Source organism: Rhinatrema bivittatum, chromosome 2 (genome assembly GCF_901001135.1).
Source record: "Rhinatrema bivittatum chromosome 2, aRhiBiv1.1, whole genome shotgun sequence".
NCBI classification, from domain to species: domain Eukaryota; kingdom Metazoa; phylum Chordata; class Amphibia; order Gymnophiona; family Rhinatrematidae; genus Rhinatrema; species Rhinatrema bivittatum.
The window spans coordinates 420202310-420230191 of record NC_042616.1 but is presented as its reverse complement, the minus strand read 5'-3'; the positions used below and the strand labels follow the sequence as shown (position 1 = coordinate 420230191).

The following is a 27882-nucleotide window of genomic DNA, read 5'->3' as shown; positions in this document are numbered from 1 at the left end:
TGGAATGTAAGATTATTTTTATTTATCATCATTTTTAATCTCCATTTCTAGCTTCAGCTTAAAACACAGTGCACAGCGAAAAAAAAAAAAATTACAAGAGAATCATCGCAAGAAAAAAAAAAAAAAAAAAAATTTAATAATAAAAAACACACAAAGCAAGCACGAGCGTTGATGGCTTTCAGCGCTGGCAGAGCGCCGCACGCCTCCCCCGTCCCATTCTCCGCTGGCACATTTAACCAGCCGCTAACTGGAATTCATCACATAATATATATTTTTTTTAAAACGTACTCATTCAGAATCATTAAATGTGCTGAAGGAAAAGAAACAGAAGACAAAAAAAAAAAAGATAAAATTTACAAACTACGTATTTTTATTTCCTAAAGTTATTTTTTTTTTCCTTCATTTTGTCCAGCAAGGAAAATTTAAAAAAAAAGACATAAAACAGACCTCTCTGAAGCGGGCTCTGGCAATGGCATTTAAAGTCGACACAGACGACCAAAGACAGAATGCGAGGGCAGGTGGGCCGGGCGCTGTATAAACAGCCCAAAAGCCTTGTAACAAAACCTTCAGAATAAGTTACTGTTCTGGATTTTTATAGCGCCTTATACTCAAGCAGGGGCTGAAAGCGCTTTCTGGACCGAGCAATTACATTACAATTACCCCGATTACATCAGGGTAACAGAGACGCATTTGTACAATGACCCCGTTCAGGGTCACACAGGAGCTGGGAGGCAGAGCCCGAATCGGAACCCAGCTTTCAAACTCTACCATCGCCAAGCACAAAGCAGTGGGCCCACACCTCCCCCTCATCCTGCACGGGTTACGTCAACACATAAGTGCGCTATGAATCACAGTTAAGAAATTAGCCACACATTTCTTATCCCTTTTAAATGTTTGCATTGCAATGGCACTCTCTACTTGGAAATGCTATCTCCCCCCCCCCCCCCCCCTCTCTCCAATTCTACAGCAGGTCCCACCTTCAGACAATCCCATGGCCCCTTCACTGTATGACTGGGAGGAAAGCAGTGACGTGTTACAACTGAAACTGGATCAACTCTTCCAAATCTCAACTGGTTCCAACGGATAACTTATTGTAAACAGTGTGAGAAAGTTGCTCAGTAGGACTGGGAAATCTCACTATTCTCCCCCTCCAATCTGTACAGAATGGCTTTTCTATGTAATAAAAAAAAAAACCCACCTCCCCCACAGCCCGTGGCCACATCAGCCAGAGGTTCTCATGCCGGCTCCAGCAGACAGGGGGCACGCGGCCCTGCGCGAGGGACAACTCCTGTACCAGAGGCTGCCAACTCCGGTACTCAAGAGCCACAAAAAGACCTGGTTTTCAGGATACCCATAATGAATATGCGTGAGATTCATTAGTCATGCAGTGTCCACTTGCATACAATGGGTGCCACTCTTGCATATTCAGATATGGATATCCTGAAAACCAAGCTTGGTTGTGGCTCTGGAGGACTGGAGCCGCTTAACCCCTGCTGTAACCCTTGATAAAACAGGACCCGACACCTGGGAAGGCTGCTCCTTTTATAGCAAGGAAAACATTTTCTTCTCATAAAAATGTATCGTTTTTGCTGTGCAAAATGAAGGGGGGAAATTTTGAAAACAAGCAACAGCCACGGCCTCCCCTTCGCCGCCCCCTGCAGGGGCCGCATGCGCTTTGGCAGCTGAAGGTCAAGCGCGGACGCCACTAGGAACTGCGTTTTCAAAGCAAGGGTATCCGAGCGGCTGACACCGAGTGCTCGAGGTATCACTGGGTTACAGTCATAACAACTGCAAAAGCCTTAGGGTTTCCCTGGCAGGTTAAAAATGAAATGTTTCTGTTCGCTTAAACCCCCCCCCCCCCCCCTTTCACACCCACCAACATGGCTGGGAGATTTTTCATCCCCAAAATAAGCATCCACCACCCCCCCCCCCCCCCCACCTCCCACGAGGAGCCACCTGTCACACAAAAGAGGGGCGGAAGAGTGGTGGAGGCGGGCATGTGCGTGGGTGGGGGGAAAGGGGGGGCTCGTGGCGCAGTTTCAGAATGAGATGCACGGTATGCCGAACTGGAGCAGGTAAGAACAAGCACACACACACACGCAAAAAAGCTGGACAGATTCTCCTTTTAAACATCTGCTGGTTTCACATTAACACTGGGGTTTCTAAAAACCTAGTTTGCCGGACCCTACAGAAAGAAAAACCAATGGAAGGGAAACCAGATTTTCGTTCCATGAAAGGCAGCTGCAGCAGACCTGCTGCAGGGCGTGTACTTCCCCCGCAGCTAGCGCTCCTCTTGTGGCTTGGAGGCACGTGACCTTCGGCCGCGCAACACCTTGCAGGCAATTAATCATGGGACCAAAAAAAAAAAAAAGCACCACCCTGCTGGGGCCCTCTCTCATTATAATTAATGAATTAAGCAAATCCAACTACCTGCACGGGCTCTGCATCTGGGAAAACTGCACTGGGAGGCTGCCGCTGAAAAACCAGCTGGCCACAAGTTTCTGGTGGCTGCTCGACAATGAACGGGTGCCGGTTCACGAGGGACGCGTCTGCAGTGCCCTTCTGCAACCCAAGCAGCAAAGGCACTAACGAGCTGATCTTTCGAGACCGCAGCCCATCCCCTGGAGACATAAATGCAGATGTGACAAACAGTTCTGCTTACAAACACTCCTTCCACCTTTTGTGATGCCATTTCTTCCCTTACAGCTCTCTCTCTTTCACGTGTGTAGAATATTTAAATATACTACACACGTGACTTTTAAGCTGGGCCAAATCAGCCTACTTAGCACAGAGAAAAAAAAAAAAATATATATATATATATATATATATTTGTATTTCTAACATTCTTTAGTTTAAAATAGCCCAATACATTCAGACAATAATTCTACTCCAAAGTGTCAAAAGATTTTGTGTTGTACAACAAATCTTTAAATAGGAATCTTAGTAGGCTGTGATACTTTTTATAGTCCCAACACAGGAGCAATGATGAATAAGCGTCGGGGGACAGGGAGTTTCAAATCCACACAGGCCCCTTCTTCAGATGTAGACACTGAAATTTAGTGTGCGGTAACCCTACAGTCCCCGACAGCGCTGCCCCTCTACCATTAAAATGCGAAGGAGGAAAGACTACAAAACCAGAACCAGTGACGCCACCTACACGTCAGCCCCACGGTTATGTACTGTATCTAGAAGAAGCCCTCACAGCACTTCGGATCCTAAGACCAAGAAGCAGCGCGCGGAAATCACGCTCTAAATTTACCTGTACGCCTGTGGCAGGAGACCCAGTGTGCAAGGGACTGCACAGCCAATAGGTTTTGGCACCTAGACTTGTCCCCGGAACAGGAGACTCTCCAGCACCCTTCGTCTATGTTTCCTCGCAAGAGGAGAGCCTAGAAGGGTTTCCATCTCCTCCCCCCCCCCCCCCCCCCCTTTCGACGGGGCAGTCAGCAGCTTTATTTTTCAGCTAGGTACTTCCAGAAACCAAAACCAGCACAGTTCAAGCTGCGACCCACTGCGGTGCTCAAGGAGCAGCTTAATTCACGGTTCAGTAAACAGAAGGTGCCCATCCACCCTGGCAGCATTACAGTCTGACTATATGCTGCCAGGACATCCACCTCACAGGTGGCCACATGTATTTCCGAGGAACTAAACTGGAAAGCAAAAAAACTTAGGATTCTATCAGAATGCAAAACACCAGATCTGTTCAAACGATTCTTCCCTTTTGAGCTGGATTGCTCCTACTTTCCCTTCTTTCTTCACCCTGTCACATAAACCTCTTGGCCAGAGAAAGCTTCCCCGGTTCAGGATCACACCCCATCCACCAGTGGCAAGGACGGCGCAGTTGCCCCATCATTAGGAGCCCTGCTACTCTGGACTTGGATCACAAGCTGCAACCCCCAAAGCTCTCCAGACCCAGGTTGCCGGCACTGAGCTCCCAGCTCTCTCTCGGTTCCCCTCCTTACACAAGGGGTCTTATCACCCCCCCCCCCCCCCCAAGAAGTATACCCTGTCCTGTACTGCACATAGATTCTCACCTCCCCAAGGGCATAAGGTAAGAAGCCGCTGCACTCTCCTGCGTGCCTCGCCAAGGGGCCTGCTTTTCTGAAGCCAAGCATGGCTCATTCTGGCGACAGGCTCCGATCCACCTAGGCAGTCTGCATTGCACATAAACCTCTGGCTTTTTTTTTTTTTTATAAAGCGAGTGAATGTGAGATAAGACTCAAGAAAGCGGCTGGAGAAATGGAAGCAAGAGAAGAGGGGGATAGAAAGGAAGTAGGTCCATACCTATACAATAAAGGCCTCTACTACCAGCCCATACAGCATAGATGTTCTACACTTTTAAATGCAATGACCAGTGTGGTAGATAAATTAATGATAGACAAAACGCTTTGAAACAAACAAAAAAAAAAAAAAAGCAATATACACTGGTGGAGAAATATTCTCCTAAAAAGAAAACAAAAGAGCAATATTTATCTCAGCACAAGGATGGAATTTGCTGCTTTCAGAGCAAGAAATAGCAGAAAATCTGCTCATAGGGTGGGGAATGGAGGGGGAAACACAGCAATATAAAGATGGTGGGCAGGAGAGAAAAAAACCCAAAAACACACAGGCAAAGGTGGAAGGGATGCATAAAAAAAAAAAAAGATGACAAACAAAAAAAAAATAAATCCTCAGCTATACAGAGAGGAGACAGAAAGAGAACTGCCGGCAGTATAGAGAGAGAAGACTTAGATGAAGAAATAGTCTACCATGCTCTCCTTCAATCATAACCAAAGACTTACAAGAAAGTAATCAGCTTATTCTCTACATTTATTCCACTGGAATTTAAATCCAAGTAATATTAATATTCAGGTATTTAAACTCTCTCTACACTTTTCCTAATCATATCTGGGATACCTCTGGAGCCCTCAGCAGTGCACAGGAACCTACCAAACCCCACGATCCAGAATCTTTATGTCCTTGCCTTGTTTTGCAAGCATTTGCCCAGAGAAATAACTGTAAAGTATTTGTACAAACTCGTGGCAGGCTTCCATTGTCTGCAGCGGTTCTTCAAAAGCAGCTTCCTGTCTCAACATGGGCTGGGTGCCCTCAGCAGAGAACAGCAGCCGGCATATTGGCCTGTGTCGCTCTCACCTCACCCCCAGGACAGGATACAGGGGACCCTTTTGATTTATTTACCCCCTCAAAGACTAGTGAAGATGAAAACCACCAGCTCGAAACATGAATATTTACAGATTCAACAGAAATTATGGCACAAGAGCTTCCAAACAAAGCTAGGCCTAATATCCATTAAGTTAGTCATGGGCCACAACTTTGTGATCTTTACTTTCAAAAGGCAAGCTATTCACCCTTTTCATGTCTGGTCGATGCACCTCCCAAGCCCGACCGGCTGGCGCATGTGCCAAGCAACCTGGCAGCCCAAGCAGTGCACCAAGAAGCCCCCCCCCCCCCCCCCACACCATCGCTGTGACAATCACTGAACACATGCAAGAGGCTCTGCCTCCAAAACAGCAAGTTAACAGCTTGTGGCCATCAAATCCCCCCCCCCCCCCACTACCAAATATGACTGATTTGTGCTCCAAATCATACACAGTCTCTACAACAAAACCCAACTACCATAGGCACAACATAAATGAGCCTCTCAACACCAAATCTGGAGGCACTTCCAGCCACCCTCAAGAGGCACTAATCTAATTGCTTTTGTCTGCCTACATATTACTCTCTATATTGTCCTGTGGGAACTAACAGCAGCGACACTTCAGCCTCACACGACTGCACGGCTGGGTGGATAAGGAGCACTTTTTGCATGGGAGTTTCATGTGTTTATAACCAAACCACAACGTCGTCCGCTGTGCTGCTGCCAGTTCTCTCCCCCCCCCCCCCCCAACCTCCACACACAGTTCACATTTTACAATCTTTTTAAGCTGAAAATAGTACTACCACAATGTATGAGAACAGGGGAAGAGTAGTGGATAAGAAAAACAAATACATGCTTACTCCTCGGCTTCTATAATCTGAATTAAGGCAATAAAAGGTCCTATCGATGACCCTGTGGGCTCCCTAAGTGGAGTTGCCCTACTTTTCAGTTCTTTAGAGTAAAAAAAAAAAAAACAAATAAAAAAACACAACTCTGTTACTAACTCACAGGCCGATACAGTAAGGAGCGGTAGGAAGAGGTGCGTTAGTGCCGGGCGCACCCGCGTTTGCCGCACGCACAGTTCGGATCACCTACCGCTCCATACCGTATTTAAATAGCTTGCAAATGCAAGCCGTGTCCAAGAAGTGTCCGTGAAGCGTTAGGCCCGCGCAATCCATTTTACTGTATAGAGCGCTATACAGCGCCTATACAGTATCCTGGATGCACTGGTACCTGTCATTTCAAATGACGTTTGAAATGACAGGTACCAGGAAGTGGATGGTTCTCCTACGCTCGGGCATCGGGGTTTGCGAGTCCCGAAGCAAGGCACAGGCGAGTCCCATTCCAAGCAAGGAGCAGGCAAGTCCCGAAGCAAGGCGCAGGGCGAAAATTAAAACAAAAGTGAATAAAGTGTAATAAAAGTAAACTTACTGCATGTGAATTTTCTTTGAACAGTCCTCTCTCTCCTCCTCCCGTGGCACGCACCACGGCTCCCCTGCCTCCTGGGGGCAGCCGGCGGCGAAAGCGGCTTCTAGCAGCCCCCGTCGGCGAAGGTGAATGAATGTGCGCCTGTGTACGCCTGTGCGTGCAATTTGGGCGCTCAAGGCTGTGCATTAGCGAATGCAGACGTCACACACCGTGACGTCAAACGTCGTGATGTCACGCCTTGAGCGCCCAAATTGCACGCACAGGTGTACACAGGCGCACATTCATTCACCTTCGCCGGTGGGGGCAGGGGAGCCAAAGCGGCTTCCAGCAGCCCCCGCCGCTTTCGCCGCCGGCTCCCTCTGCCTGGATGAATGCACACCCGCCGGCTCCCTCCGCCTGGATGAATGCACGCCCGCCAGCAAAGGTGAATGAATGAATGCACGCCCACCAGCTCTCGCCTGGATGAATGCACGCCCGCTGGCGCATATGGGCGTGCATTCATTCACTCACCTTCGCCGGCGGGCGTGCATTCATCCAGGCGTACGGGCATGCATTCATCCACCTTCGCCGGCGGGGGCTGCTGGAAGCCGCTTTCGCCGCCGGCTGCCCCCAGGAGGCAGGGGAGCCGCAGTGCGCGCCTCGGGAGGAGGGGAGAGAGGACTGTTCAAAGAAAATTCACACGCAGTAAGTTTACTTTTATTACACTTTACTTTTGTTTTAATGACATGTCGAGCCGATTTTCGCCCTGCGCCTTGCTTCGGGAGGGGGGGATTTTGACTGGAGCCTGCCTATTGCTGTCACACCACACTAACGCCAGGGTAAGGGTCCCGGGGGGTGAGGGGGTCGTTTGCCCATGAAATTTCGTCTCTCTGACCTGACGCTCCACACTAACGCAGGGGTAAGGGTAGGCGGTAAGTTATCAGGTTAAACGTGCGGCAAAACTACAGGTTAAAAAGGAGATAATCGGGGCGCACGTTGCTGTATGGGAGGGAATAGCTAATCGGAGCGTTTACATCTCATATACATGCTGCGGGCGGAAAGGGTTACCGGTTGATTTAAAGAAGCGGTAAGGATGAGTTAAAAGGGATAGTAAATCGCGGGTTGGACTTACGCTGCCAAATTGTGAGTTAGAAGCGGGATAGAAGCAGGGTAACCGCGGCCGCGCTTTACTGTATCGGCCTGTCAGGAAATCATTGTTTTAGGCTGGAGCAGAGCTTTGCTCACTCATCACACCTTCATTCACAATTCTGGGCCCCTGCTGCTAGTGTCAAAGAAAGAAAAGGCTGGGTTAGTTACTCTTTCCCCCTCCCCCAAGCAGCACGGAGAAGGGGGCTGAGAAAAATTAAGAAAGTGATCAGGACACAGAACAAAACTTTAACTGGAAGTCACACAATAGGCAAATATAGGTAACATGATTTCCTGCTGAAGAACCCTCAGCAGCAAACCCACAACTGTAAGTATCTTTGTAACTCCCTAGCTTAGCAATCCTATTTCACTACATGCGTGCTCTTCACTGCAAAATTAATTATCTCGCTTTCTGTAAGAAAGTTTCCAGTACTTTTGCAAAAAAAAAAAAAAAATCCCAAACAAACCGAAACAGGACTCTGTTTTACTCAGCACTCATAGGAAATCCAGAATGAATAACTTGATGCTCGAATTGCTAGATTTGTCTTTTATTTTCTCTCTTTTGATGTTATAGAATGCACAAAATACGGGATGTGTATCACCATCTCAGAGTTGTGCTTGCCAGGTGGTACACCTGAACTTTAAAGGGCAGGCTCAATAGCCAATGCACTAGCAAGCGAAGGCTCTGGGTTTTATTCCCTGGCACAAGCCTCCTTCTCTTCCTTTGGCTGGGAACAGTGGCAGGGAAGGGAAGGAATGAACCAACCACTGCTCTCACAGCGCCATCTAGTGACCATAGAGAGAAAACAGTTCAGGATAGAATAGGGTGGGCAAGCCAGTGAGGTCCAGAGGAATGGGGTGAATGGGCGGGGAGGAGCCCCTCCCTGGAATTACAGGCCGAGGAACAGCAGGGAGGGGGGAGCGATATCACTTCCAGCTCCTCAACCTGCTCAGCCCCTGGGTACAGAAAGGAAAAGACTGGAGGCTGAGCGTTACGGCTCCAAAACTACAACTTTAGGAGGAGACTATTAACTTTACTAGCACTTGCTCTGTTTTCAGGATGAAATTTTTGTCCCTTTTAGATATAAATGATCCCAAGATTCCTATTTTAAAGCGGAGATAGGAGAAATATAAGTGGATTCACCTCCCACAGCTTGGACAACAGTCTTCCAAAATAAAATAAAAAAAATACATAAAAACAGCATGTCTTCCTTCCAACTAAATTAAGTTAAAATCTTATTATTGTAAACCCTTTACATCTAACAAAATGTTTAAAAATCACTTAAATCCAGGAACCTTTTTATCCAATATGTGAGCCTGACCTAGGCTGGTTTATTTATTTAATATTTAGCGCGCCTATTTGTCCAAAGATATTCTATACGACAGGGTGGCCATGCCTGACCTAAACCTACAGAAAACTTAAAACATGATGGGATTAGGATTGCTGCCTCCCGACAGGCCCATCCAGTCTCTTTAAAGTGCAGGTGTGCTACCTGGCAAGCACAGCTCTGAGATAGTGATACACATCCCATGCTGCTTGTTTTGGTATTTTGTGTATTCTATAACAACTAAAGAGAAAAAATAAAAGATATAAACTGTAATAAGTTGAACAGTTCTAATAAGTTACATGGTTCTACTGTTTTATAAAAGCTATTAAATAAATAAAAAAAAATAAATAAATCTAGCAATTGAGGGTTGTTATTCATTCTGTCCATTATTTGTTTTCCCAGACTGTACAGTTCAATGTCCAACAAGTCTGTGATGATAAATAAGCATGGGGGTAACTTGCTTGATGCAGTGGTTACTACCCTTAACCAATAAGCCTGATACTACACTTCTGATGCAACTCCAACATTGCTCTCTGCTTCAACAGCAGGGGTGAAAGGAAATTGGACTCAAATAGAAACCAACAAGAGCCCTGACCTTGGCGGTCTGACTAACTGGTAAGTATGGGAAACTGGTAAGTATGGGAGCTTGCAGGGCAGACTAGATAAGGTCCTTTTCTGCCGTCACTTCTGTATTTCTATGAGTAAAAAAGTATTGCTTTGGTTTGGGTTTTTTTTTTTTGCAAAAGTGCTGGAAACTTTCTTACAGAAAGTGAGAGAATTGTAGTCTCTCTTTTCATTGAGTAGCAGTTCCTTAACCTGTCCTCTCTTACCTCCTGTTCCCCCTCCCTCTCCCCACTCTACAGCAGTCAAGTCTTTTGGATATCCACAATAAATATGCCTGAGACATAGTTGCATACCAAGGTACCAGTGCATGCAAATACATAATGTCTATTCATTGTTAATATCCTGAAACCCCAAGATGGGGTACCCCAAGTCAGAGAAATTGGAACAAAAAAAAAACCAAACAAAAAAAATCTCAAATTTAAACAGTCAACACCAAGCCTGGCTCCACTTGGGTTAGACAGCAATCCTAGGAGCACTACTGCTGAGCTCTCCAACACCATACGCCGCCTCTGGATTCTCTGGCAAGACAGCCTAAATCAGAACAGCATGGGGGTTCTGAATTCTGGTTCCCGACTCCCCAGATCAGTCAAGCCTGTTTTTTTCAGGGTAACCAAATTCTGAAAATGTAATCTGGCTAGATCAAAAGCATGCAACTACGGATGCTGGCAAATTAGCTAATTTAGCAGTGGAGGGCATAACTGATGGCAAGAGAGAAAACCGAGCAATCCGGGGCGATGACATCAAAACATGGTCAAGATCTGGCAACCCCGCTAACTGTAGCATCAAAATCGGCACCTGACGATTGATGAATATTAATTGTGGATATCCTAAAAGCCATGCCTACCGATTAGGACTGGGAAACCGCTGGATTAAGAAGAGAATAGAAACAATAATATGCCTGGAATGCAACCAGCTACAACTACGTCCAACACCATGGATAAAAGACCTTCTTCTAGGCTTTGAAATCAAGGATCACAACTCACCAGCATTCCCTTATAAACAAGGAGGAAAATCTCACTGCTTGCCGGTATTCTTCCACCAAATATAATAGGGCAGTGGTGCCCTTCCCAGCTCTGATTTTTCAGAATGCTCACTACGATCACTCAGCAGGTATCTGCGTGCATTTGGTTCAAGAACACAGCTGCGTTTGCATAGCATGGCTGTCCTGAAAATCAGACCGATTTTTTGTGGCCCTCCGTTCTCAGAGTCACAAATTCTCTAAAACAATTCCTCCTTTTCGTAAGTGCCTTAACTATTTTTAACAGTATTCTTCCTATATTTCAGTTAATTTAGCATTTGTTTAGAATTAATGTGCAGCTAAAATATTTATATTCATTAACAAAGCTCCATATAAGAAAATCAACTACATTATACTAAAAGAAGCCAGGAGTGTTTCCATTTAGGTTGCTGGAAATTTCATTGAATTTGGAGCTACTGAAACTCTAAGAAGCATCTATTTCACAAAATAAGCAATGTAATCACAATACAAATCAAACTTCAACATTGCACATATGTTCCTTCTACAACATTAATAGCACATTCAGTCTAGTTAAGGAACACCAAGCTGCGTACTGCCCCTTCATGCCTTATTGTATATGATGGGACGTTGTTGATTGTAAAATGGAGATGTCTTAAGAGCGTTACCACAATGATCCCCTAAATCAGGCTAGTTCCATTCCAGACACTTCTTGGCTTAAGATAGGACTGAGCAGCCCCAGCCTTTGAGAGCCACCACCCAGTCAGGTTTTTAAGATATCCCTAATGAACAGGCATGAGGTTTGCCTTTGAGACAATGCGCATGCAAATGTAACTCATGCACATTCATTAGGGATATCCTGAAAATCTAACAGACTGATGGGCACTCCAAGGTTGCAGTTACCCAGCTCTGCCATAAGGGAATCATGTGGAGGAGATGCAAGTGGTGCTTATACCTCAGGCTAGGTAGCACTGGAATAGCACAGGAACACTGAATACGACAGCATATAGGGAAAGCAGAGTTGCTTAACTGTAACAGGTGTTCTCACAGGACAGCAGGATGTTAGTCCTCACATATGGTTGACATCACAGGATGGAGCCCAATCACGGAACACTTTTGTCAAAGTTTCTAGGACTTTGACTGGCACCTACTGGGCATGCCCAGCATGGCACTAACCCTGTAGCCAGCAGGGGTCCCCCTTCAGTCTTATTTAAAGCTACAGGAAGTGCCGAAAAATAAAATAAGAAAACGTTACAAACCCAACACCGCAGGGCGGCGGGCGGGTTTCGTGAGGACTAACATCCTGCTGTCCTGTGAGAACACCTGATACAGGTAAGCAACATTTGCTTTCTCACAGGACAAGCAGGATAGTAGTCCTCACATATGGGTGAGTACCGAGCTGAGGATGTCCAAGAAATGTACCCATATGTGCAATAGGCACTAGGACTGGGGTGAAATTTGGTAGAGGGCATCCTGAACCCTAACGGGCAGGTGGAAGGGTGTAGGTACGTCAAGTTGCAAAAAGGTTGCGCAAGACAGATTGGCAGAAGATGGAATCTTGTCTTCCAGCTTTGTCTAAGCAATAATGGGCTGTAAAGGTATGGAGAGAACTCCAGGTAGCAGCCCTGCAAATGTCAGGAAGCGGCACCGAGTGTAGGTGTGCTACTGAAGTTGCCATGGCCCTCACAGAGTGTGCTTTAACATGGTCTTGAAGAGGAATGCCTGCTTGCTGATAGCAAAAAGATATGCAGTCCGCTAACCAGGAGGAGAGAGTCTGCTTACCCACAGGCTGCCCCAATTTGATGGATTGGAAAGAGACAAACAATTGAGTGCGTTTCCTGTGGGCAGCTGTACGGTCTAGATAGAACACTAGAGCCCGTTTACAGTCAAGGGTATGCAGAGCCTGTTCTCCTGGATTGGAGTGAGACCTGGGAAAGAAGGTAGGTAGTATAATGGATTGATTAATATGAAAATCCAATACTACCTTAGGTAAGAACTTAGGGTGAGTGTGGAGTACTGCCCGGTCCTGCAGAAGATTAGTTTAAGGTGGATAGGTAACTAGGGTCTGTAACTCACTAACTCTGCGAGCAGATGTTATTGCCAAAAGAAAAATCACTTTCCATGTGAGATAGCGAAGATCACAGAATTGGACTCAAATGGTGGTTTCATGAACCGACCCAAAACCAGATTGAGGTCCCAAGAAGGGGCCGGAGGGCGCAGAGGAGGCTTGAGGTGAAGCAAGCCCTTCAGAAAATGTGTTACGAGGGGTTGTACTGAAATAGGAACATCCCCGACACCTCTATGGAAGGCGGCTACCGCACTGACATGAATTCTGGTGGAGGAGGTTTTTAGACCTGATTCTGACAAGTCCCAGAGATAGTCTAGAAACTTCATGGTGGAACAGGTAAAGGGATCAAGGTATTGAGAACACCACCATGATTTAAACCGGTTCCATTTGTAAAGATAAGATTTTCTCGTGGAAGGCTTCCTTGAAGCAATCAGGACACGGGAAACTGGCTCCGAAAGGTTAAGTGGCTGAAGAATTAAACTTTCAACATCCAGGCCGTCAGAGACAACGCCTGAAGATTGGGGTGGCGTAGGCACCCGTTGTTCTGAGTGATCAGAAGCGGGTCCTTTCCCAAAGGAATGTGCCTGCGAATTGAGAGGTCCTGAAGTAGTGGAAACCACATTTGGCGAGGCCAGTGAGATGCTATGAGGATCATGCGTTCCTTTTCCTGACGTAACTTCACGAGAGTCTTCAAGAGAAGTGGAAGTGGAGGGAATGCATATAGGAGACCTGTTGCCCATGAGAGGGAGAACGCATCTCTTGGCTGAGAGTGTTGGCTACGAGTGAGAGAGCAAAAGTTCTCTACTTTGCGGTTCTGAGGTGACGCAAAGAGGTCTATGTGGGGGTAACCCCAACGTTGGAATATTGAGTCCTCTACAGTGGGGTTGAGGGACCACTCGTGCGGTTGAAAGGCGCGACTCAGCTTGTCCGCCAACATATTGTCCACTCCCGGCAAGTAGGTGGCCCTGAGATACATCGAATGGGAGGGCCTCCGCCCATATCTGTGCAGCCTCCTGACACAGTAGGTAGGTGCCCGTCCCTCCCTGTTTGTTGATGCACCACATGGCCACCTGGTTGTCCATCTGAATGAGGATGACCTGATTGGAAAGGTGATCCTGAAATTCCCTGAGAGCATATCTGATTGCTCGCAGCTCCAGGAAATTGATTTGGTGTTTGGCTTCCTCTGGAGACCAAGTTCCTTGTGTCTGCAAATCAGCGACATGGGCTCCCCAGCCAAGGTTGGAAGCATCGGTGGTGAGAATTATTTGAGGGTCTGAAGCCTGGAAGGGCAGGCCTTGGAGGAGATTTATCTGATTTTGCCGCCAGGCTAGAGACTGACGAAGTGAGTCGGTGATGTGGACAGTGGTCAATAGAGATTGGACGGACTGAGTCCATTGTGACCTTAGAGTCCACTGCACGACTCTCATGGCCAGTGGGCTATTGGGGTAACCTGTACCGAGGACGCCATGTGTCCTAGCAGGATGAGGAATTGGCGTGCAGTTGTGCGGTGCTGAGACTGTAGCTGGTGTGCGAGAGAGATGAGAGTGAGAGCTCACTGTCGAGGCAGAAATGCCTTTGCCTGCAAGGTGTTCAAGTCTGCCCCTATGAATGATAAAAGTTTGAGATGGGACTAAACAGGATTTCGTGTAGTTGACGAGAAATCCTAGCGAAATCAGAGTGTGTAAAGTAAGACGTATGGGCAACAGAGCAGCTTGCTGAGTGGGAGCCCTGATCAACCAATTGTCTAGATAGGGGTAGAGAGTCCTGAGGAAGGCTGATACTACTACGAGGCACTTGGTGAAGTCATGGTGCAGATGCCAGGCCGAATGGTAGCACTTGGTACCGACAGTGCTTGGGGCCTACCAGAATATCAGGAACCTGCGATGAGATGGAATTATCGCAATGTGTGTGTACGCTTCTTGGAGATCAAGAGAGCAGAGCCAGTCTCCTTTTTGCAGAAGAGGAAGGAGGGAACCCAAGGTCACCATCTTGAACTTTTCTCGGTGGAGGTACTTGTTGAGGGCGCGTAGGTCCAGAATTGGATGAACGCCGCCTGATTTTTTGGGGATTAGAAAGTACCGGGAATAGAATCCTAGGCCTTGTTGGGAGTAGGGCACTGGCTCTATTGCTCTGGACTGAAGGAGGAGGGAGACCTCCTGCTTCAGGAGAAGTGAGTGGTCGGATGTTCTCCACGTCGGTAGAGGTGGGGAGTCCGGTGGGATGGAGAGAAAGTTCAGGTGATAACCTTGCAAGATTATGGCAAGGACCCACTGGTCTGAGGTGATCGTGTGCCACCTGTTGTTGAAATGGCACAATCGACCTTCCACTGGTATCTGAGGCAGTGGAAACTGGCTGCTGCTCTCTATGCAGGAGTCAAAAGCCGAAAGCAGGGCCCCATATATTTTACTTTTTCTGACTGGGCTCCGTTTAGGTTTTCATGGATCGTGCCCATCTTTTCAACTGCGGAGCCTACCAAACCAGCAGAGGGGTCGCTCAGACGAGAGACTGCTTGAGGCAGCGCAGCGGGCATCCTGGAGACAAGCTCCAAAGACTGCGGAAACAGCTCATGGCTCATATTTATTTTCCCGCACAACGAACAGTTTTAACTCGTGCGACTCTCCGTCACAGGACAGCATGGAGGCAAATGCTATATCCAGGGTAAAAAAAAAAAAAGGCTATTAGACAAATTTATGAACTTCACACTGAATAGCCTGCGATCGCTCTAAGAAACCCTAAACCCGGCATGCCAGGAACTGCAAGGACCTGCCAGGAAGGGACAGCTCTGCACGTGCCCTGCTGCTTGACCCTGTCAGAGATAAGCTGGGCTGACCTTTTTTAACTGATCTCATTCAAAACTTGCGCAGCCCCTTAACTGGATTTTCATTTGCATTGTACTGCTCCCCCCACCCCCACCCCAGTAAGACATGAAGACCCATGTAAAAAAAAAATGAAAAATTAGGGGGCTGGGAGGAGAAACCAAACATTTATTTCTCTTATTTTCCCCTCTTAAAGAATGTTATGTTAGACCTGCCTTAAAAGTCCAGGACCAGGTATTTAGCCTGAACCACCTTAAGAGAGCCGCAAGGAAACCCTGGTTGCAGGGCATTTCCCAGAGGAGAAGGTAAGACGCCAAGGCTCAGAGGGAAGAGGGAGGCCCCAGAGAAGAGAAGGAAGCCTAGGATATGCTAATACTGTCTACACTTCACTTGTGCCGCAACATTTTGCTTGGCAAGACTGCCGAGGTAAGTGGGTCTTTTTCTGCTTGTTTTTGCCTGTAAATAATAAGTCCCTACAGGAATAGCCAGATTTAGCCCATTCTGTCCTCTGGCAAGCCAAAAAACCCCCCAAAAAAACCCTCATGCTCTGTTACATAGTGTGGGAGCAATGGTATTATGCCTGCTCTAAGCCTCTGCAAACACAGGGACCTACACTAGCAGCAAAGGAAGAAAAAAAATGTTTGAACCAATCTCTGCTGAAGAAGTTCTGCTCTAAGCGGTAGTACAGAGCAACAAACTGTGTTAAAAATGTTCCTGGGGCCTGGCTGCAGCTGTGAGGTAAATTACAGCAGGCCAAGAGGGGTAGCCTCGTCTGAACAGACAGAAAAAAATGTCAGTTAGAGCCAGACAGGCCAGGATTTTTTTTTCCTTTTCAATAAAGCTTATTAATTAACATGGAGCGATTAGTGCAGACCCTCACTGAAGGGCGGCAGCAATCCCAGAGGGTGGTTCAAGTCCTACATGAACAGTTTAATCAGTTAAGCTCAAGCAGTAAAAGCCGCCACAATCCAGACTACCACACTGCTTCCATCGTTATTTAAAAAGAAGACAGGAAGACCTGGATGTTTTAAGGAATTTTGGGAGAACCACTCGCATGGATGTCTGGTCAAAAGCCACCTGCACCACAGCGGCTTTTCAGGCTGCCAATCCAGATGGAAGAGCTAGCTATTTGGAAGTTAAAATCATTCTGGAAAGGGCAGGGTACACTACCGAAACATACCAGCAACAGTTCCGGTGTGGCACCCTACAGCCTGGGGAAAAACCCACGGAGCCTTTTTCATTGCTTAAAGGATACTGGATGGAAGTGGCTAAAGCCAGAGGCAAAAACAAACCTTGAAGTATCCAACCAGGTCCTACTGGAGCACTTCCTGGATCGACTGGACCCGGCCATATGGAATTGGGTATGTCAACACTCAACGCTCACCCTGGCGATAGCATTGGAATTGGCCGTCGCCTTCCATCACGTTCAGTAGATACCAAAATATGAATGCTAGAAAGGCAACTTGCACAGAGTCCCCAACATGGCAATGAGACCCCAGCAACCGTTGGCTGAGCAGGATGGCTCTGGTTTTGTGCTACAGTCCCAGACCCCTAAGCCCACCAGTTTGGTTTAACTGCAGAAAAGAAAGGTTATTTGACCAAAGACTGTTGCTATGAAGGGGGCGAACCTATGAATGTCAGCATGGTGACACAGCCAGCACCAGAGGTTAAAGTTCACACCTACAAGGGAAACACTCCAAAGCGGGGATGACTCCTGGAACGGAGGAGAAAAGAAGTTTGAGGTACCTATACAACCAAGTAACAAGTGTACAGTTAGTTTCTCCTTTTGCTCATTGTGCATAAAGAATGGGTATGTGGAGGAATTCTCCCCTTATGGTAAAATAGGGGAACGACAAACCCTTGGTAGGAAGCACTGAAGTTAAAGTGGAACAGGTCCTGCAGGCGTGCTCCCATTGTGGAGAAAAAGAGCATGTTGTCACAGACCACCTCTGGCAGGAAGACGAAGAATGGGCGTGTGAATAGGCCCACACTCTCTTTGAAGCTGCAGGGCTGGACCTCTGTGGATATTCCTTGTTTGGAATTTAAGGATTTTGATTCCAGTTATCTGGGTGAGATCCCTACCCAAGCTCTGGTACATTCAGGGTGCGGGAAGACTCTTAGCAGTAAGGAGCTAGCCCAGGGAAGGGATCTCAATTGCAAGAAGGCAACATTCTCCAGCAACAATATCCAATCAGTCAAGTCCTACTGATGACTTCGTCAGGGCAAGTCTACACAGAAGTGGAAATACTTCCTGAGCTTCCATATCCCCTGGTTCCAGGACATGATTATCCCCAGTTTGAGACTCTGTGGGGCCAGCTTATGACTAGTCGGGATGCTGACTGGTCAACGTCCTGTGGAGCAATTTCCTCTGGAAGTTGCTCCTTGGAATGTTCGGGATGTATACTGCACAGAGGCAAAGATATTCAGACCACAGAGACAACACCGGAAAAGGGAATCTGAGAATTCCCAGCGTTAAAAAAAAACAAACAAACAAAAAAAACTGACTGGGATTCTACGGTTACAAGTGTGCACAGTGACATGTTAAGGAGTCATAGGTAACCTGATTTCCAAAAGGTGTGAGGGAGGGTAACCTTGGAGAAATTAAATAAGCCCCAATCAAAAGCAGTTCCCTTGAGTTAGACTGGAAGGAAAGGTACACTCAGGCTAAGGGGACCCCCACACTGACCCTACCTTCTGTGAGGAAAAGGAATGGTCAGCCCCATTTCAGGATGGGGTTAGAAAACAGAAATGGTGAACTATTTTCCCGAGAGTTAATCCAGGTAGAGGCAGACACTCAACCTAACAAAGGTCAAGCCGAGATGGAGGGTATGTAAAGGGAGTGGAGTTTAGATCCTCCTTAGAAGTCCAGGACCAGGCATCTAGTCTGGTCCACCTTAAGACAGCCACATGGGAATCCTAGTTGCAGGGCGTTTCCCCGGGGCAGACGGACAGATAAGATGCGAGGGCTCAGAGGGAAGAGGGAGGCCCCGAAACAGAGAAGAAAGCCTAGGATATTCCAACGCTGTCCACGCTCGACTTGTGCTGGAACGTTTTGCTTTATGAGACTGCAGAGGTAAGCGAGTCTTTTTCTGCTTGTTTTTGCCTGTAAATAATAAAAGCCTATAGAGGAAGAGTCTATTAAAAACCACTCATGCTCTGTTACAACCCCCGAGGCTAGAAGTGGAAAAACTGGAAATTTTCCAAATTTCCCCCCACTCCCTCACGTCTCTATGCAGCCCAGTCCATTTTGTTTACAGGCTCAGCATTATTTATAGTTCTCCTCATTTCCACGTGGAATCTGGTTTTTGTTATTTGAGCCCTCCTCCCCGAATACAGGTGGCTTCTTACATTTTTGAAGAGCCATGTTATTATAGTTTCGGCCTACTTACGGCAAGTAAAAAAAAAAAAAAAAAAAAGAGCAGCCATTAAACTCCACTGACAATTCCAATCATTTTTAAAGGGCCACCACAATTCACAGCTACCTTGCCCAGGACATCAAAATAAAAAAAATAAATAAATAAAACATAAAAGCACCTTCCCCTCCCCACCATATACCAATAAACATGAAATCCAAGGGTGAAACCTACAGCTCCAACTGACCACGGTCCCTCGCTAGGTACCGTCAACAGAACTGTGCAAAATCTATGCACTGAGCTTAAAAGAATTTGGGGTAGGGGAGCGAAGGGACGAGCCTTTTACTTTTTACAAAGTCTACACGGGTGTTTATCGAAAATATTAAGCAATGTGGCACTCTGGGGAGGGGGGGGGGGGGCCGGCCAAAACTGCTTAAAGTTATACCTGTGCACTTTTTCTGAGTGCACTTACAGCTTTGAACAATTTGCAAGGGGCAGAAGGAGTGGAGAACAGACAAAATCCACTCACAAAAAGACAATTTCAGGTTTATCAGGGGAGGGGCTGGAAGCTGGGCAATAGCTTTTTCACCAGAAAATTTAAAACAAAACAAAGCACTTCACAGCTTTCATCCACAGACCCTACACCTACAGAATGCAGCGCAACACGATTTCTCTAACCCTGCATATCACGAGGAAACCGTGACAGGAGTTAACAAGAGTATCTTTCAGAACGTCACTCGGAGGCCAGCACCGGATATCCATTTTGTCTCTCTGATATCTCTTTCCCCCCTCTCCCGTCACCAGGGGCAAGACTCCCTTTTCTTTGCTCTAACCTGAATGGGGATTCTCGCTCCTGCTGCCTTGGAAGGGTCAAAACAGACAACAGTGTAAATGAGACTTCATTTCGTTCATCAAGGGGGGAAAATAAAAAAAAAAAACCCTACACAACTCCAAAAGACGAACCACCCCACTATAGTTTAAGAAAACTGCCTTCCAGAAGATGAAGGGGGAGTTCTGCTGGCAGTCCCCTGCACTCGGGTGTGCTACTTTGGGGAGAGGGGCATGCAGGGCAGGAAGACAAGAGGGGGGGGGGGGGATCAACAGAAAGCTGCCGCCGCATTCTGGAAAAACTGCCCCTCCCCTGGCAATCAGGAGGGCCAGCAGTAAAGGGCCCAGATGCCATCACAATATCAAGAAAGGTATTTTGAGAGAGAGCCTTCCGGCAGACCCTCTTGTGGCCCTGACATGCCCCTTGTGGAAAGGGAGCAGGGAAGCACTGCATTTGCCCTAGTGCAAGACACTATATGGCAGAGCACCACTGGCTGAGCTGCCACTAGCAACACTTAAAATGCCATCTCTTTACTAAGCATTAAAACCTGTTTGTTTGTTTGCCTTTGGGCGTTTGGTCAATGGCTTTCCAGTTACATCTGTTCAGTTTGGCAATGAAATAAAACAAAAATTCACCCACACACTTACTGACCAGAGAAAACAGCACACAAAGCTCAGAATGGGTTTCTTCCTGGGTGTCAGACAACTGGCAGACATCAATAAATGACAAATTATTGTCCTGAATGGATAAAAAAAACCAAAACAAAAACACTACTCAAGCATTCTATTCCACTTCCACTGTGTGGGAACTAAGTTTATAAAAAAAAAATAAAAAATACCAACCAGAAAACAAGCAGATGGAACCCAAGAGTCACACAGACCAGCCATGCAAATGGCTTTTTGCACCTAAGGGACATTTTAAAGTATCCGGGGCCCACAATTTCTCCCAAGCTCTTTCCTGGCATGTTTGCAGAGCACTGCAGGAATCCCATGCTGTCCTACAGAGGAAGACAGGAGTGGGGTGGGGGGGGGGCTAGGAAACCTCTGCTGACTATTGAGGAGTGGGTGTGTGCCCAGCATCCCTGCTGGAAGCCAGAGGGGGGAAAAAAAAATTGGAAAGGACACGAACGGATCAAGTGACTGTTTTCTCTTAGCACCAAAGGTCATGGGCTGCTTAGATGACCTCAGACCCAGGAAGCTGCACCTTTGCAGAAAACCTTGGCCCCCCCTGATGGTGAGGCAGAGCCTGTAGTCTGGGAGAGGGCAGGGCTAGGACAGCAGAGCTCAGCAAGGAAGTCAGGGCCTTTACTTTCCAGCCATGTGTGTAAACAAGGACAGAATAAGTCTCAGCCAAACACTGATGTAATCTGCTCTTGGTGTAAACCAAGGATTACAAGTGCAGGGAGTTAAGAGGGAGTGGGGGGAAGGAGCGTTAACCTCCCACATTGTTTAATTTTGCTTTTTGACAAGGACATGGGACGCACAAATTTCAGAGAAGCTCTCTTGAACATTTTTACTTTCTTCTTAACTCCCTGGGTCTGAAACCTTTCCTACCGCAGCAGCTAGCACCGTTGAACAAGGCTCACAGGAAAATAAGAAGCGGAGGGAGCAAGCCCCACCTATTGGTTGCGGGACAGACAAAAAAAAAAAAACCTGAAAGACTTGCTCTGGTTACAGTATCATCTGTTGCAGAACATTGTCCTCTGACCCTGACCTTACGCTTCTGCCCAGCACAGAAGAGACGGAGGATGCAGTAGAGTGCAGTGTGAACAAGAGTTGTGTACTTAAGGCATCTGTGTTCTTTGCAAAGGAAAATTTAAAAAAAAAAAAAAGGGTCAGAGGACAAGGTCACTGGCTAGCACCACTGACGTACTAGGAAATGTGGGCTTGGGGAGTGGGGCTAAAAGAAGGGACTGCTGCAACAACCCTCCCTCCCCCACCACCCCAATCTTGCCAATCTGGCTGCAGTTTCTTCTTCTTCTTCAGAGAGTCATCCTGCACTTGGAAGGACTATTGCAAAAGGAAGATTAAAAACTGTGTCAAGAGTCACCGGGGGTCGTATGTCACATTGTGGAAAAATAAAATGCAAATAGCTTCTCTCTCCTGTTGTGCACTGGCTCTCTTTAGTTATTTCCTTTTCCTGCCCGTTTCGGCTCAAGAGGGGGAGCACCGAGGGATCCGATAGCATCGACTCGCCGCACGTAACAAGAGGCGGCAAAAGGGAGCGTCCACCCCCCCCCCCCCCCGAGCAGCCCTCGACTGTGCAAATGCAAAAAGGATTTTAAAGGCCCTGGGCTGGGGATTATAGCAAGCGGCTGCACGACCGCAAAGCCTGCAGACGTTTTACACCATGACACCCTCAGCACGAGCAAGACTTTCAGACTTCATTTTCAGGTATTCAGTTGTTTACATTAAAAAAAAAAAAAAGATGAACGAGTTTTCAGAAGATTGCGTTATTGTTTCTTCTCCCTCCCCCCCCAACCGTAAATGCACCGGCGAGAGGGTGGTTTCTGTCTTTAACCATTACATAGAAATACTGAAGCAACTCAGAAACAGGCATGGCACTCTCACGACGGCTTTAACGGCTTAGGGGTTGCATGCAGCGCGAGCCCGGGCATGGCCTTTTCCCCGGAACGGTCTCTACCCACCCCCCCCAGCTCTGTGCCTGCATTAATGTGACCTGGACACTTGAGTTCACATGCAGCTGTGCTGGATATAGCCAATGCACATCACCATATTTTAACCTCCCTCCTCCACCCCTGCCCCAACATAAATCAGAGTGCTTACTTTTTCCTTTTTTTTTGTTTTAAATCAGATTTCACCCTGGGAACTAATGTAACAATGAAACCTGAAGTGAAGAGCTTCCTGTATTCCTTCCACAGCGCAGCACCAAAGTGAGGATTCCTATGTGTTTTATGTTCCTTCACCACAACCAGCCCTCCCCCTACTACCACACCAGGATACTCACGGAGAGAGGTGTTCTCCCCCACCCCCACAGAGACCCTAATCCCTCCCACCCAACACTCCTCAGCCAAATGAAAGGATATGCGATGGGCACTTAGCACCAGTGAACTGCTCAGAATGCCCCCTCATGCACCCCCCCCCCCCCCCCCAGAGTCCCTGGATGGAAGGGGGGAGATGGGGGATGGCCCCCTCATTTGCTGCCAGTCGCCACTTTCTCGAAATCCTCAGCGTTGCAGAACTCCTTGATGGTGACGGTCAGCAAGTTGCTGGTGACGTCGGTGACCACCACGTTGGAGCAGGGAGACATATCCGGGCGCCAGTCTCCGGCTTCCTCGGCATCAGAGGGAGGACTCTGGCCACCAGCCGGCGGGGTCCGCTTGCTGGCAGCGGACTCTGGCGGGATGGACAGGTCGAGTGCCTCGGACTCGCGCCAGTCGGGCACAGCGGGGCTGGGGGCCTCGGGCAGCAGCTTGGGGGGCGGGTCGTCTGGGTCATCCGAACGAGGTGGCGAGGGGCAGTCAGACGCGGAGGAACTAGAGCTGTGGGCGTAGGCATGGCCAGTGCCCGTGCTCAGCGCCAGGCCGCAGGCAGAGCCCATGCCCTGCGCGCTCTCCTCCCCCCCTTGCCCTCGCTCCCCCTGCTGGCCGGCGAGGCTGGGCTTGTTGTACAGAGAGAAAGAGCCATACTTCATGTGCCGGATCTGGGTGCGCAGCATGCTCTCGCTGAACTTCTTGCTTTTGCCGATGACCCGGTTGCGGGAGGGGATCTTCGGCCGGACCAGGGGTGACTTGCCGCCCTTGTCGATGACTTTCAGGTTCAGGATGATGCGGCCGCGCTTCGGCTCCCGTGGCTTCACCTTGCGATTGAGGATCCGCACGGTCTCCGAGAAGGGCGAGACTGGAGGTCGCAGGCTGGTGCTGCCCTGCCCGGACTGGGGGTCCACTGGGCGGGGCAAGGGCCGCCTGGACATGCGGTGGCACCGGCGAATGTCCTTTTTGAGGCGGTGCGCCGCGGCGCTGGAGTGCAGCTTCGGCGAGACGCTGGATCCAGGCTTGACTGCAAAGTGCACGTCTCCAATACGCAACGCCTCTGCCTGAGCGCGGGCCTGCAGAGAAAGAAGAGAGAAACATGAGAGGAAATTAGGGATGAGAGAGAGCAAAGTTCAACGAAAGCTTAAAACTTTCCCTTGTGCTCCTGCTACAGCTTCAGTCTGATTTATATTTCAGGTTAAAGGAAAAAAAACCAAAAACCCAGGAAGAATTTCTATAACAGGTCTGTCCTTCTAAACTGTAATAAAGGAGAGAGACACAAACACTGGCTTCTGACTTTACAAACACACAGGCCGATTCAGTAAAAACGCGGGAGAGCAGACGAACGCCCGCTCTCCCGGCGCGCGCACCGGCCACTTGCCAGTGCGCGCGATACAGTATGCAAATGAGGTGGTGCGGTAGAATCGGGCAAAAGGAGGCGATAGGAACACTAGCGCGTCCATAGCGCCTCCTTTTAGCCCGGAGCGACGGCTATCAGCGGGTTTGACAGCCGACGCTCAATTTTGCTGGCATCGGTTCTCGAGCCCGCTGACAGCCAAGGGGTCGGAAACCAGACGCCAGCAAAATTGAGCGTTCAGTTTTCAGCCCGACAGCTGCGGGCCGAATTCAAATTTTATTTTTAACTTTTTTTTTTACTCTTCGGGACCTCCGACTTAATATCGCCACTTCGACTTAATATCGGCACTTCGACTTAATATCGGCACTTTCCCGATGCCGGAAGAAATTAGCGCCTACCTTTGGGACGGCGCTAATTTCTGAAAGTAAAATGTGCGGCTTGGCTGCACATTTTACTTTCTGTATCCCGCGCGCATACCTAATAGGGCCATCAACATGCATTTGCATGTTGAGGGCGCTATTAGGTGCCGCGGGTTGGACGCGTGTTTTCCTCCCCTTACTGAATAAGGGGTAAGGGAAAACGCGTGTCCAAGAGCAGGCTAACAGTGTGCTCCGGAGCGCACTGTACTGTATCGGCCTGACAGTAACAAAAGGAGCAAGGTACTTCAACAAAATTCCAGCTCCTGCTCCTCTCTGCTCCACCACCGTTAACAACCCTAGTGCTGGCAAAAGGGTGCCAGGCTGACACCGATGGAAAGGGAAGTCCATGACTTTATCCAGAGCAGGTACCACATGGGCTGCAGAAGTATGTGCTCAGCACAAAACACATACAGCACCCTGAGCCTGCTCTGAATGAACCACCTCTTTTTTGGGGTGGCAACAGGGAAGTTCGCATTACATATCTGTTCGAGCCTTCGCCTCCGCAGAGGCTGCCAAACCGCGATGCTAATTAGTGAGAGTCGCTATTAACTCAATCTTCGTTGGCATGTAGAGGGTTTCCCCCTCTCCCCCCCCCCTCCTATTTACCTTCAGAAGGAAAGTTTTGGGTTTAGGGCCCCTCTTCTTTGGTCCATACATTTCCCGCTCCCTCTCCCTAAATAAATAAGGAGAAAGAATTAAAACAGAAGCATTTGCAAGGCGATTGCAAACATGACCCTTTTTTTTTTTTTCAGTTTTGCACACTCAAAGCTTTTTGGCTTATTTCAAGTGTAAAGTCTGGGCTATGAACTGAGGTTGGTCCTTGAACCTGGGAGGGGGAAAGGAGACAGAGGAGCTAACGCCCTGCCACCTGACACACACACCCACCCCCCCCCCCCCCCCACCATGTTAACATTAGGACTGTGGCTAAGGCAGGAGATTACACTTCCTCTTTGAAAAAGAAAAAAAAAAGACACACTATATAACTTCAATTCAGATAACTTTTAGAGTCGGTGAAACAAAGTGAGTACACCAACTCAGCTAGATAGTGCAGGGCAGATATGCTTAGAAAAATCTGAGCGCCTGAGTGCCAGACACTCAAGTTTTGGGCTGAAATTTCCCCTAACTTTATGCCCTTAAAACTGTTAGATACCTTTTGGCTGCTACTTTTTAACCTACATTTAGGCACCTAAGTTAAGTACCCAGCACTGAAAATCAGTACTAGGAGCCTCACCTGATACTGATTGCATTTTAACCACCTAAATTTAGGTACTACTGAAAAATAAAAAGACATCTTAAATTTAGCTGCTCAGCAGGGGAGGAGAGAATTTTCATTTAGGAAGATCTAAGCACTCCTTAAATTGCCTAGATTTTTTGGATACTTATCCCTAAGTTTAAAACCCCTGTAGGCTTTCAATGACCATATGTATAAGATGGGTTCCCTCTTATCGCAAGGCCTACCTGTCTTGTGCCAGCAGCAATTAAGCAAAAACCTCAGCTCGTCCACCCTCTGCCATCCAGTGGGGGACAAGGGGGCACGAGAAGATATCACTATCTAATATGTTGCTTCTCACACAGCAGAAGTGAGCCACATTTGAGACTACTGCCGTGGGCAGTTGACATAGACTGAACCCTGGGAGAGAGCGAATGGCTACCATTAGAAGTCTGAAAATGGTTAGAACAGAGGTGGCCAGCTCAGATCCTCAAGAGCCTCAAACATGTCTGGTCTGCAGCATTTCTAAAATGAATATGCATGAGATAGACAATGGAGGCAGTGCATGCAAGTCTAGTTTATGCGTATTCATTATGGCTTGTTTGTGGTTCTTGACATCAGAGCTGACTACCCCAAGTTAGACAAGAGCAGTGTTATCTTCGGATGCAATCTCTGACTCTAATAAAGGGGGCTAGGACTGTCCCAGGCAATCCACTTTTGTGGAGAAAATATAAAGGGGCAAAACAAATCATTCCTGTTGGTTACTGGGCAGCATTTTAGGTTAAACATTACACAAGCAAAGCATCAATTTAACATTTTATTTTCCAGTAACTTCTTTCAAATTTCTTTGAGCTTCCTCACACTCATCCCTCCTCCCTTTGCACAGACTAGCTCTCCTGGGAAGTACTTGCGTTATTCAAAGTCTCAAACCCGTATGAGATCCAATGCATTTGCGCAGATCGTGACTAATGATTATGCACACGCTTGCTACACATGACCCAATCAGATCCCGCGTAACATGAAAGTGCAACATGTTCCAAAGACACTGCACCTAAGGTTGTGCTTTTGAAAAATGTCAAAATAATTTAAAGTGAAATGTATTTTATTCATCTAGGCCAGGAACTGCTATTTGCCATGGATACAGCTGTAATACCATACAATACACAGAGTAAATGTGTTTTTTTTTTGCCTGCATAGAAGTTGAAGATCTGTTTGCACTTTTAACATGAAGGACATTTGGGCAGTTCACCAGATTTTATTTAATACAGAAGCTAGTGGAGGTCTGCACTAACAGGGGTTCATGTGCATGGTGTTGATAGGCTCAGGTTGGCCCATCGCACTTAAAACTAATCTACACTTTACTGTACCACTCAAAAAACTAGTTTCCATCTGGCCTGCACAAGTGAATTAATCTAAAAAATAGGAGTCGTCCTCCTTAAGAGTGCCTCTGAATACAAGAGTTTTGCTGTTAAAACAGCCTACCAGTACCTTGTCAGCTGTGGAAAGCACACAATCTCCTGTAACAGGGGCCAAGGGGCCTCGTGCTGGGGGCGGGGGGGACTGCTTACTTTTGCTCAAAGGCTGCGATGAGTCTAGAGTCCAGAATGTTCTCTTCAGGTTCCCAAGTGCTGTACCTGTCAGCAGAGGGGAAAGAGGAGGAGAAGGCGAAGGGATGAAAAATAAAAGCCGAGAGAAAAATAAGACAAAGGAAAAAAAATAATAATGCAAACCAAAAAAAAGGGAAGATTTTTAAACGTCAGTATTCATTGCCATTTAAAAGACAACTCAGATCTCCCTTCCCACCAGAAAACCTAGCTTTCTTTGCAAGAAAATGCACTCACTTTATGGCCCAGCCTTTCCATTTCACCAGGTACTCGATGCGACCCTGCAAAATGCAAAATTAAAAAAAAAAAAATGAAGAGTGAAACCCAGCGCCATTGCAAATGCAAGCGAAAAAAAGGCCGTGCACATATAAGAGCTCCCCGGGGGTGGTTGTCATTGTTTTGTTTTGTGGTTATTCCTCACAACGTTTTCGCCACGGTTCGTCAACGGGGCAATGCAAGGTGCACACCGCTCCCTTCCCCCCGGGCTCCTGACCCGTCCTCACCTTGCGGATCCGCCGTTTGATGATGGATTCGGCGGCGAACACCCGCTCTCCCACCGCAGATAGCTCCATCTTACCAGCAGCAGCTGCACCGACAGAGCGGCAGCCCCCTTCGC

The 27882-nt window shown here is 47.6% G+C and overlaps 1 protein-coding gene across 2 annotated transcripts; it reads right to left on the bottom strand.

Moving 5' to 3' along the window:
* CBX6 (chromobox 6) lies at positions 1 to 27882 on the bottom strand. 2 transcript variants are annotated; one of them, XM_029590193.1, is made up of 7 exons: positions 27770 to 27882; positions 27504 to 27547; positions 27231 to 27296; positions 25059 to 25125; positions 23334 to 23752; positions 2431 to 2621; positions 1 to 310 (listed from the first exon to the last, which is right to left on the bottom strand). In XM_029590193.1, the coding sequence occupies exons 1-7, from the start codon at positions 27836 to 27838 to the stop codon at positions 258 to 260; spliced, it is 909 nt and encodes a 302-aa protein (XP_029446053.1). In that variant the 5' UTR covers positions 27839 to 27882; the 3' UTR covers positions 1 to 257. The 2 variants fall into 2 exon arrangements, with proteins under 2 accessions (XP_029446053.1, XP_029446052.1); XM_029590192.1 differs by lacking the exons at positions 1 to 310; positions 2431 to 2621 and having other exon boundaries at positions 22808 to 23752.